This window comes from Python bivittatus, unplaced genomic scaffold (assembly GCF_059951505.1).
Source record: "Python bivittatus isolate LINGU-HERP-01145 unplaced genomic scaffold, Pbiv_v1 ctg000020_np1212, whole genome shotgun sequence".
In the NCBI taxonomy this organism is placed as follows: Eukaryota; Metazoa; Chordata; class Lepidosauria; order Squamata; family Pythonidae; genus Python; species Python bivittatus.
In genome coordinates, this window is record NW_028277030.1 from 55,024,789 (window position 1) to 55,037,602 (window position 12,814).

The following is a 12,814-nucleotide window of genomic DNA, read 5'->3' on the forward strand; positions in this document are numbered from 1 at the left end:
ACAGTATATAAATAGAGAGCAAATCCCATCCCATTTTAGCACTGAAGATGTGACCTAGCTGGGTAATGAAATGTTTGCAAGAAAAGAACCAAGCTCAGAGAACTGCAAGGACTCCACATTTAATTAGTTGTAATCCAAAGTGATTGAAGAAATGGGGTTTGGTCAGACCCAGTGTCCTTTAAAAGGCTTCAAAGAGGCTGCAAGCCTGATTTTTTCCTCGACTCCTGGCTGCTCTTACTCACAAGGAGCCCACAGAATCCTTTCAGACTCTGCAGACTTCCTCGTGAGGAGTAGCCATCCAGAGCACATGTGGGTGATCTCTTAGTCTTCCCCTTTCTCTGGAGAAGCCCCATAAGACTGGGCACTTCACCTAACTGCGATGCCAGCCTCTGCGTCATCTCCACACTTTTGGAGATGCTCAGTCTGCCATTTTCCCCCAACAGAAGTCCAATCAGATCCTACAGTTTGTGATCCTCATCTACAGATATCTCAGGGTCAGCTGACTCCTGAGTTGCACAATCAGAACTTGTTATACCCTGCTCTTCCAGTTCTGAGTCTGATTCATTAGGCAGCTCATAGTGCCAGAATACAGAATGGTGGTGGGGTGGGGGAACACCAGACAATAAAACAACATATTCTGATTTTTTTTCATATAAAATACATGTTTCATTTCTTAGAACAATAGGAAATATTTTTAGACTTTACCAAACGTTTAGCACCTTAAATCAGCAGGTGACATGTAAGCATGGAAATTATTTGCTTTATAAAAAAATTGTATTTTAGAATAATTGATTAAGTAATTTATTGTTAAGTATAAGAATGGTAAAAGGAGAGCTCCAACAAAATTGTCTACACTTCCATAAAGTGGCTGATCCCATACTTTGAGACTTACTGATCTGCACATACCCCATGGCTACTAATTAGTTATGAAATGACTTCATTAGTCTAAGAGAAAACATAATAGAAGAATGCCAACATATGGCATACAAGTGTTAAATCTGCATTCTTTATAAATTTACTTCAGAACTGAATCAAGTGCAGAGCTATAATAAATCACGAAAGCTGATTAAAACTGGAACATGTGTCAAAGGGTCAAAGACAAATCTCTCATGTCATCTGTTATTTCTGTTAGAACTGAAAATGTTTACAGCTTTTTAATTTAATTCTCATTATTCACTTTCTATATAATTCAAGAGGTTGGAATAGACAGAAGACCGCTGGATAGAATAAATTCCAAAAAATAAATGTCAAATAGTGAATTTTAAGTAAAACTTATGGAATTATAAAACATTAGATATAATTCATTACTGTTAGCAGCAGTATCATATTTAGCAGCGTATTTACCATACTTTCACAGCATAGATTGATCCCACTGAAACCCTAACAAGTTGTATCTTGTTCATGGATCAGTTCTTAAACCAATACTTAATAGTCTAACATAAATATGGAGAATATTGCAGCTTAGATACAATTTTGAACCTTCTGACCATGAAGAACTGAGAGGAATGGGCAACCTTTTTGTAGGCAACAGTTACACTTAACACTGATACGGTCATGCCAGGAATGCAGTTTTTTTTTAGAAGTTGATCTTCCAAATCAAAAGTTGTCTGTGGTGTTCCAACATAGCCTAGTTTCATTTTGCCCAGAACACCGTTTGTCAAACACTTTTTATTTGGAGGATTAACTTCCAGAAAGCAGCTGGACTACCCTCAGAATGGTGTGGTCTAGAAAAGAAACAGGATGTTTTGAACATTCAGTTTTTGGGGTAAGTTTTGCACACACATGAAATATTTACTTGACCACTGTAATAGTAAGCTTCAGTGTGTTTTTCACGTAAACCAGTGGACAACTGCTTTAAAGAATGTGAAATCAATCTCTTTTGACCTTAAAATTAGGATGATGCAACATCAACTCTTGTTTTTTCTCAGTGAATGTTCAATAAGCGCTGATTGCAAACACTTTACTACTGGAGACTGAATTAAGGGGATGGAACAGTAACTCTCATGGTTTGTGTTTTTATCATTTTTGCAATACTTTAGGTTGAAGGTAAAAATAATTTATGATACAATACTGGAAATGTATTCTAAACTCTATTTGCATTAATGGATTACTGATATATGTTGCCAGTCAATACTGAGCAGAACAAGAAAAGCTATCAAGATATTGTTCCAGTGCCTGGAGGTTGTGAAGATCTGGAAGGGAGGCACAGGTTTAAACTCAAACCTGACTACACAGAGTGGCTGTAGGTTGTCAGTTTTCTGGAATAAGAGATTTGCCATCTTTTGTTATGTATGCAATTGCAGTTCTACAGACAGAACTGGTGCACAACTGGGGGGCCCTCTCAGCTCCTGCATGAAGAACAGGTGGTGGGTCAAGCCAGGAGGAGCTTTTCTGGACCACAATTCCCACTTCACAGTCACTCATGTCTTAATTACCTCATGTTTGGACTATTGCTATGCACTTCACATAGGACTGCCCTTGAAGACCGTTCTAAAGTTACAACTGGTTCAGAATATGGCTGCACAGGAAGTTAAGGGTGTGCCTCAGTATGAATATGACACCTCAGCTGCATAAGCCACCCTGGTTGCCCGTGTAATTTCAGATGGAATTCAAGGTGCTTGTTGTGATCTATAAAGACCTTCATGCATAGGGCATGATTTCTTCAGGGATCACCTTTCTCCCATTGTTATTGCCTGTCTGGTAAGAATTAACAGAGTAGGCATGCTTTGGTTCCTCTTTACAGCAATGTCACCTGATGAGTCTCAGGAAGTGTGCCTTCTCTAATGTGGCACCTGACCTCTGGAATGGCGTCTCTCCAGACGTTTGTGTTGCCCCAACCCTTGGGTCCTTCAAGCAAGCCTTGAAGACGTGGTTGTTTCCTGTCTGGATATATTATTATCATTCTTTTTTGAGTTTTGTCATTTTCATATACTTACATACATACATACATACATACATATGCATGTGTGTATGTATATATAACTTTATTTAACATTTTTTGAAAAGGAAGATAAAAACTAATGCAAACTAATATAAAATAAGAAAAAGAAAAGAGTTTTGTCATTTTTCATCTGGTCTTGCTATCTTACTGGGGGTTTTGTATTAAAGCTGCCTAGAGTTGGTTGAATTCAGTGGCTCTATAAGTTTGATTGATTGATTGATTGATTGATTGATTGATTGATTGACTGACTGAATAGATAGATAGATAGATAGATAGATAGATAGATAGATAGATAGATAGATAGATAGATAGATAGATGTGAATTAGTCTTTTTTTTTTTTGGTAATGAAAACAAGGAAGTGGATTTTTAAGCATTTGGTTAATGGTTCTTTTCCTTTGATACAGTTTTTCAGGCCTCCCTCCTTTTTTCCTTTTAAAGTTATATCACATTGCTAATACACTTTTCACATATTTTTCCTCTTACTTAGTTTGATATTACAAAGTAATAAAAAGAGACTAAATACTAATGGAGATTTTAAGCCAGACCCTAATTCTACATTATACCACTTCACCATATAAAATGTAAGCAACTATCTGAGCAGCTCTTCGCTAGATCAAAAAGCTGCTAGACACACAAAGGAGCCTTTCTGTTGTATGTATGCATAGAGTACAGATATCAGTATGTGTGCTCGTATTCTAGTATTCAATGTAATACTGCATTGAATTGGAGAGAAGTACAAAAGAAAAATAAACATAATTCAGATAATAAGATAGATTTGAGGCTTCATTTTCCTTGCTAGTTCAAGCTCTTTAATACAGATGGACAAATCTGTTTCTCCTTCTCCCATATTCACACTTTAAACATCAAGTTCTTTTTGCACCATTTTAAGACAATTAAAAACATAGTAAGTTTATACTCAGAACTGAACTGAATTTAGTTCTCACCTACTTGCCTGGCTCATTCAAAATGTTCCCTCCACCATGGAGAGAACCAAATTTTATCAGCCTGCCATGTAACAAAGAGATAGCAGCCCAGTTTTCAAACATGACTGAATTTATAAAGATTCAAAGCCTAAACTTTAGGAGTTGAAGCTCCCTGACTAGATGAAACAATCTACCAGTATCAGGTTTTAGTCCCCCCTGCCCCCACAAATTTACATATTCAATCTGTAAAAGTCTTTCCATCTTGTTCCAGAACCAATTTGCAAAAAAAAGAAAAAGAAAAAGAAAAAGAAAAGAAAATATCCTGTGATTCCCACCCATCACTGCTCTTTAACTTAGCAATAATGTGACTTTTTATGGAAAATAAAATCTGTTGTTAACTATAGCAGTTGCCTGTGCTAGAGAAGCCACTGTGTTGCTTAGAAATGGCAGCATTTCTGGGTGGTGACAGTTCTCAAAAGCCAGCGCTGCCACCTCAATGAGAGCTTTTCTCTGGCATCCTCCTTAAATAGACAATCCTCTGTCAAACAGTACTGTTCTTGGATTTGGGTTCAATCCCACTCATATACTCTGCCCACTTCTCTGCCTTGGGAGAAAGCTGAGGCAAAAATCTGGGTGGAGCTGAACAAAAAAGCAGGCCAAGCTGGAGCCAAAACTGAGTGAGGCAACCTATTATTGCTGGCTTTCTGAAATCTCCTTGAATTCTCTTTCTGGCACATTTTTTCCTGTCTTCCTCATGTGCAGATCCAGAACAAATAGCTCTTGCTGCAGGTTTGCGTTGCTAGTTTGCAGAGGACTTCCAACATTAAGCTGAGGACTCCATTAGGTCAGAACAGGAACTGCATGAGAAATAGAACCATTCACTCCGAGATGACAGAACTGTTGGCCTGGTCCAGAATGATTCACTACATATCAAAGAGAGAATTCCCTCACAGCTTCTGTCTTGTTGCATATGACTGAATAAACCTGCAGCTGGCTTAAAGGCTATTTGTACTTCCATGAAAAGGGATTTTAGTTAAAGGAAGTAGCCTATGAACAATCCTAAATTAAAATGTTTAAAATCCTTAACTAGGTAGTGAGTTCAACTCACAGGGACCATACAAGTATCTTAGAGCTGATACTACTCTCCTGATGTAGACCACTGAGGAATTATCAGTAGCACCTACAAAAAGGTTGAAGAAAGGTCTGAAGAAGAGAAAGTGAGATATTGGGAAGAAAGTGTGCAAAGGAAGAATACAATAGCAGGGAGGCGACGATCAGATTACGTGAGCTGTAAGTGTATGGATGGCAACTATAAATTATGTGTGAGAAAGAAATGGGGTTTGAGAATGGGTAATCAGCATTGCAAATGAAAAACAAGATGTTGTTGCAGCCCATGGTTTATTAAAAGGAAAGCCATTTGAAAACATACACTGTCATGTTGACAAACAAGCAATTGTAGCCAAGTACTTCTAAATGCTATCATATAATATGAGAAACTAGACTTTATGTGCAGAAATATACGTTAAAAACACCATGCACAGAACTAGGTGTGTATGCATTGAAGCATATAAATTAGAAAACATCCACGTGTGAAATTAGAGGAAGTTGAGAGCAGATCAAAACTAAAATATAGTCACTAGTACGGAAAAGACTCCTCAGCATTGCCACTGTTACCCATTCCTGAAATTTGTCTTTATAATACGTAACTAGACATTCTTAACAATTCTTCAGCATTACTGCTAAAGATCCATTATGCATTAATTAACCTATTCTATTAACAGTCAGAGGTATAAAGCAAGTGAGCCCTGACATGCCAGAAAACATATAAGAAACATAAGGCACTGAAGACGTTTAATTTTTAGAATTTATTCTGTTCTTCCTTTGTGAAGCAGCATGCACTAACACACTATGTTTGTTGAAACATATAAAAAAATTCTAGACAAGCCTAATACAGGTTACTTCTCACGCTTGTCATAACCACGTGAACTTTTCCACTAGAAGTCCAGGCCATTGGCTGCTGCTGGAGGGAGCAAGGAAAGCCACAAATCATAGTATAGTTTTTGTTACATACTGGAGAGAAGAAGAAGAGAACTTCAAATCAGGGACATTTTCAAAGTCATCCCTGCCTTTCCCTTGTGCGTATAGTATATTCAATTGTTGTACTGGTAGTCCCCAGTTTAAGAACAAGTTCCATTCCAAACGTCTGTCCTTAAGTTGAATTTGTATGTAAGCTGGAACAGTATGATTGTATAATACTGTATAAGTAGTATTGTGTAATTAACTCAAAACATTGTGTATTTAACTCGAATCATTGTGTATTTAATTCAGATTTTACTACAATAGGCTCTGTTCTCAACTATGGGTTGTCCATAAACTGGGCGTTCTTGATCTGGGGACTACCTGTACTCATTTGGCTGGCTTCTTTAGGAAGGAAAACTTACACATCATATAATATGGAGAGTTAACAACAGCAAAGGAAAATTAAGTTGTACATGAAAAAGAATGCTGCCTTTTCTCATAACTGATTTCTTCTTTCTCTATGACCTCTTAGCTTAATAAAAACAATCAATCAACAATAAGCTTTCCTTGAAATGTATTCCTAATTTTGCAAAATTAGCATAACCTGTTGCACAGACATAATTCTCTTTTCAACCTAAGAATGATTATGTTATACTTGGGCAAGCTTATTACTTCTTTAAACATAACCTCAGAATTTATGTTTTAAAATAATGATGAAATCCAATTGCCCCGTTCCTGCCAGTGGACCCCTATGAGTTTTCATATCTGTTCTGCAGAATCTACCAAGGCTGACTAGTATAGTTTGGGATGTATAGATAGTTAGAGTTTGCAGTAGGGGAGAAGGAAAAGTCATCTAATGGAGTAATGCTGGATTTCACCAATAGGTTCAGATAGCTTAACATATAAAAAACAAAAATAAAGGAACTCTTCTAGTTTCCCTGAAGGTTGAGGGAAAAAATAGTAAGATTAACCTAATTATTATGCCAAAATAATACCTGAGGGAACAGGGCAGTTAACTATGTGGAAAAAGAGACAACAGTAGACATTATAACCAAGAACTTGTAAGAATTTTGACATTTCAATTAGAAGAAATTCTATAAATACTTGAATGGATAGTATTCCAAATTCTCTTAACAAAAAAAATCTGTCCTAGAAACTCCCACCTATATTAAAAGCAAGCTAATTCTGTATAAAATAAGATTATCCTTAACAGCAATTAACATGGTAAAGGGAAGAATGCTATCACTATACATACATTGACTAATTCAAGGGGACACCTACAAATAAGATATCTCTTTCATTTGAACAGATGGATCAAAATAAAGGGCTGATTCGCCAACTTTTAATTTCCCAGTAGCAAAGAAGAGCTCAAAGTCTTGTGGAGCAGGACAGCTGAATCATTTTCTCCATCTGTTGTAACGCAAGCTTTCACAGAATACTACTACTGTAATACCAGTAATGCATGGAACTTCCATTCCATCTATTTTTTTTTTAAAGAGCTGAGAATAATGGATAAAAGACAGCCTATAGATACAATTTCTTAAGGTGCAAAGGGGTCATAATAAATCCTGGAGAAGAAACTACTGAGATTTGAGCATGAAAAAAATGCATGACTACTATTTTCACAGTCAATATTAATAAACATTAGCATTTAAAAAAATATATAGTAGCAAAAAATAATGTTATCACTAACAAAGGCAAATTATTGACAATTATTACTTTCTTTTTTGCAATGCAAATAGCAGCTGTAAACATGGGGTGATAATTAACAAAATATCAGAAGTTAAATAGGACAGTTTAAGCCATTTCTCGTCTGCCACTCCTGTTTGCATTTTTAACAAAACAGGTAGGTCCAATGAAAAGATATGCTTAACAGAATGAATAGTTCTGTTTTTATATTTTAAGGTTAAGAGAGAACATTTAATCACTTGATTAGTTTGTTAGTAAATCTGATACAATTTATCTTGGGCTAAACAAATACATATTATGAACAGCTTTTCTCATGACAATATAATTATTATACTGAGTTACCAGTTACGATGATTGAACACTAAATAGCATGGAGTGGAGACATTGTGTACCCTCAGTCGACCTTTGGAATGGGTACATCAGATTTACGGATCATAATTCTCCAGTGCTCTTTACCCATCTCTATGATTAGATCTTTCAAACAATCTTTTAAATAAGAGACAACCTATCTCATATTGGTCTAATATTTTATAGTCTGATACATCAGGTCATCCAACTCTAATTTGTGAAGCGTTCCGTCATCACAATCCTCATTTGGTTCAATCTGACTGATGTTGAACCTTACGTTCCAAATACAGTGGTACCTCTACTTACGAACGCCCCTACTTATGAAATTTTCGAGATACGACCAGCTCCGGCCCCAAAAATTTACCTCTACTTACAAACTCGCCTCTACTTACGAACCGGATCCGCGGCCATTTTCCCTGCTGCCACGCGGTCGCAGCTTCCTGTGAGCGAGATCGCGGTAGCAAGGAGACATTCGGTGAGGCTTGTGGTGTGTTTTGTGGCGTTTGGAAGGTTTTTGAGGTTTAAAAATAAAATATGTTTCAGAACTGTTTAGCCGTATTTACATTGAACCTTATGGGGAAATTTGCCTCGTGGTGCGACCAAATTCGGAGGGCGGAACGGATTAACCGTATTTACATTGAACCTTATGGGAAAATTTACCTCGACTTGAGACCAACTCGAGTTGCAACCAGAGTCACGGAACGGATTAAGTTCGTAACTAGAGGTACCACTGTATTGTTAAAATATTGCAACTATAGCAGCTTCTAGAAAAAAAAAATAGTGTTCATTCCATAATGCAAGTAACAGATTTGACTGGTTCTTTTATACAATCTTGTTTCTACAGTAAAAAAAACTACCTGGAGTCATTGTTTCTAGGAGTATACCATCTTGAGACAGTTGGTTTCACAACGCAACTTCTGAATAAAAGCCAGTAAGCCAAACATACCTGATGTCCAGCTGTTACTTGCTTCAAGACATTTTCGTAACAAACTTCATCCATATTATTCAGCTGCTGCACCTGAAATGCAGGGCACCAAACTTTATTTTAGAATCACTGTCCTGATATTGAGCTACCTTTTTAAATACGGTGCATATTTTTAAAATGTACACAATATTCCTAACATCTGTTAAATGAAAGATATTATGTATTTCTCTTTCTATGATTAGTGGTACAAACACATAGAATTGCATATATTACTTTCAAACATAGATTAATGGTTAAGGAAACACAGTTTAAAATGAAACTGTTGCTGTTGCTCAGTCATTTCTGGCCCTTTATAACCCCATGACAACAGTAAGCTAGGATTGTCTGCAGTTGGGAACTGCTTTTTTTATATCGGTGATAATATCTATCAATCTTGTCTTTTGCCAGCCTCTTTTTTTATTCAGCTCTTCCAAGCATCAGGATCTTCTCTGAAGTTTCTTGCTTCTGAGTTATATATGCCCAAAATATATAAGCTTTAGCTTCATTACTAGTGCTTTCAATGAGCTGCCTGAATTTACTTCAGTTAGTACTGAATAATTTGTTCTTGCTATCCAGTGGTCTCTCAATCATTTTCTCCAGCCTCACACTTCAAAGCCACTGATTTTTCTTTGTTCAATCTTTCTGATGATCCACCTGTCATAGCCATGTTATGACTAAAAGACCAGAGACCACTCCTTCAACTACCTGTGCTAATTAGCACTAGCAGTTGACGTAATTTTTTAAATACTGACCAGCAGACCAGCTTTTGCAGTTTCCTCTTTCAAGCAAGAGATTTGTTGAGACTTCCCCACTTCCAGCCACCAAAGTTCATCTAAGATTATTAATATTTCTTCCATCAGTTTTAATTCCTTATTGTATTTCTTCTGATCAAGTATTTCTTGTTGTATGTTCCCAATAGAAATTAAAATGAAAGTGGGGCAGTATGCAATCTTGGCACACACCTTCCTCAATTGTGAATCAATTAGTTGTTTCACGTGTTCATTCTGTCAGCATACAAATTCTTCATATGCATAGGAGGACTGGTATACCCATGTTTTTAAGGGCTGTCCACAATTTCCTGTGGTCTATGCAATTAAAAGCCTTAGTATAATCAATAAAGCAAAAATAACTACATTTTTTGGAACTCTCTTGCCTTTCTCAGTATTTGCAATGTGATCCCAAGTGCTTCTGCCTATTCTGAAAGCAGCTTGTATTTTTGCTAACTCTGATAGTTCTCATTCCATGTATTATTGAAATACTGTTGAATGGGGCTAGGGGATTCAAACTCAGAAGTGGTATTTTGCCCACAGCACATCCTGACTAAAGTGATAATTGACCACACTGACTAAATAATCCACTGGTGTAGGGAAAAATAAAAACCATCATCTGTCTTAATACAACAAACTATGCAAAAATGAGAACAAAACAAATTCAGTACCGCCTACAAAGTCAAAGAACTCTTCAGTCCAAGCGTAATGAAGCATAACAATACTAATATCTTCAGTGGGGAAAACAAGATGCTAAGTAGTAATTCCTCCTACATAGCACAGTAACTCTATTTCTATGCAACTAAATATTTGTCAGTTACAAAAATGCAAGACCTTACAAGTCATTTCTATTCCACAGCCATCAAAAACAAGAGGTTCATATAGTGCCTAATAATGTACGCCATGCAAAAGTAAGCTCTGCTGTCCATTATGTTTAGGACTGTACTTGAAATCCCAAATTCAAATTTAAACTGAGCTAAGGATTCATTAGTAAACCAGAGTTCCTAATTTGCAATACATAAGCCATCATGGACTCTGAGGTTGCAGACTTTCAGAATAAATACTTAGGTAATTATTGAAAACAAAACAAACATCCACATTAATATCAGGTAGTATTATTGCTCATATTTATGCAAATATAAGGAAAAAAGAACCTTGTTAATCAGCCCAACATTCCATATAATTCAGCATTTTGTGTCACATGGAGGCCAACTTTTAGCTGATTTTTATAGTCCTGTTTTGATTTTACCACCCTGAATGGTTTAGTATCATCAACAAACTTGGTTAACCTGGTTACCATGTTCCTAACATCTAACACCTGTCCCAACACCAATTCCCTAGGAAATCCCATTTTGAAAATCCATAGAATTTGTTTATATAATATAAAGCATTAAGCCACCTTAAAAATACTACAGTCATAAAAAGAGGCTAAAAAATTAATTGAGTAAATAAGCTAAAAACTAAACAAGAGCTGCTCCAAATTAGTTGTAACCTAATTGTGGGCAATTGGGAAGAGGAGAAGAGGAAGGGAAGTGTGTAATAGTTGCATTTTAAAAATATGTACTTGAATATACTTGGGAATGGTTATTGTTACAAATGACTAACTAATCGATTAGGTATCATCAAGCTAATGTCAACTCTTAGTGACCATACAGGTAGATTTTCTCTATGACAATCTGTCCCAGTCCTGGTCTTTCAGGTCTTCCAGAAGTGCACTTATTGCCCTGTAATTGTGTCCATCCTCCTTGCTGCTAGTTGTCCTCTTCTTCTCATTCCTTCCACCTTTCTCAGCATTATAGACTTCTCCAGAAAGCTAAGTTTTCACATAATGCATCCAAAGTATGATCATTTGAGTCTGGTCATTTGTTCCTTGAATAAGAGCTCTGGGTTGATTTGATGAATGATCCATTTGTTCGGGATTTTTTTTGGCTGTCCATCCTCAGGAGTTTTCTCCAACACAAAAGTTCACAAGTATCAACTTCTTCTATCCTGCTTTCTCAAAGTCCAACTTTCGCTTCCACAGAGTGCCACCAGGAAAACCATTGTTTGTATGATTCTGACCTTTGAAGGTATAGACACATCCTGGCATCTTTTCCAAGGCCTTTGTTGCTACTCTACCAAGTGCTAGTCTGCAGTATATCTGTTAACTGTTGGATCCTTTACTGTTGATAGTTGATCCCAAAACACAGCAGCTATCCACCATTTCAATACATTCACTGTCAGTTCTAAAGATGATTAATATTTCAGATAAATGGATAAGTATTTGCTACTTAATAGCAAGTATTCCATTGGCCTAACTCAGGGGTGGGTAGCTTTTTGGAATTAGAGACACATTTTGAATTTTGACAACATATGGTGGCTATGGGACATGAAAAATGCCTAACAGCAGAGTACAATCCAGGAAGATGGATTCAAAATGAGTATCATTAGTTAATTGTCAAGAAGGTAAGGTTGAATTTGGAAATCAAATAAGCCCCAAACTCTAGCACTCATTTATTAGTGAATTCATTAGGGTGAAGTCTCTGAAAGCTGCTTGACCTTCTTGTTCCCATAATACCAGGCTGAAAGGCTAACCATCCTTTTTCCAGATATATTGGTGCTTAAAAGTTTGTGAACCCTTTTGAATTTTCAATATTTCTACATGGATATGACCTAAAGCATGATCTGGTCTCCAGGCAAGTGAACCCGGTTAAACAAATCAGTCAAAAACATTATACTTGTTCATTTATTTATTGAGGAAAATGATCCAAAGCTACATATTTGTGTGTGGCAAAAGTATGTTAACTTCTAGGATTATTAGTTCATTTGAAGGGGAAATTAGAGTCAGGTGTTTCAGTCAATGTGATAATAATCTGGTGCATGTGTGGGAGGTCCTGCCTCATTTAAAGAACAGAATTCAGGGTATTCACTATCAAAGCCTGAAATTCACAACACAGGTATGAGGAAGTGTGTCATGGCTCAAATAAATGAGATTTCTGAGGACCTCGGAGTTTGCGAAAGAACACATGGATGAGCCAGAAGGCGATTGGAAGAATGTTCTGTGGACAAATGAGACCAAAAGAGAATTTTTCAGCTTGAAGGAAAAGCATTATGTTTGGCGAAAGGCAAATAATGCATTCCAGCATAAGAACTTTATCCCATCTGTGAAACATGGTGGTGGCA

At 36.6% G+C, this 12,814-nt stretch overlaps 1 protein-coding gene across 1 annotated transcript in view; it reads right to left on the reverse strand.

Annotated features, from left to right (window-relative positions):
* Positions 1-12,814, reverse strand: part of ASCC3 (activating signal cointegrator 1 complex subunit 3) — a 234,016-nt gene that overhangs the window by 138,573 nt on the left and 82,629 nt on the right. Inside the window, exon 13 of the mRNA XM_007421586.4 lies at positions 8,868-8,939. Within this exon, the coding sequence (XP_007421648.2) occupies positions 8,868-8,939 (72 nt within the window). The remainder of the gene's footprint in view (positions 1-8,867; positions 8,940-12,814) is intronic.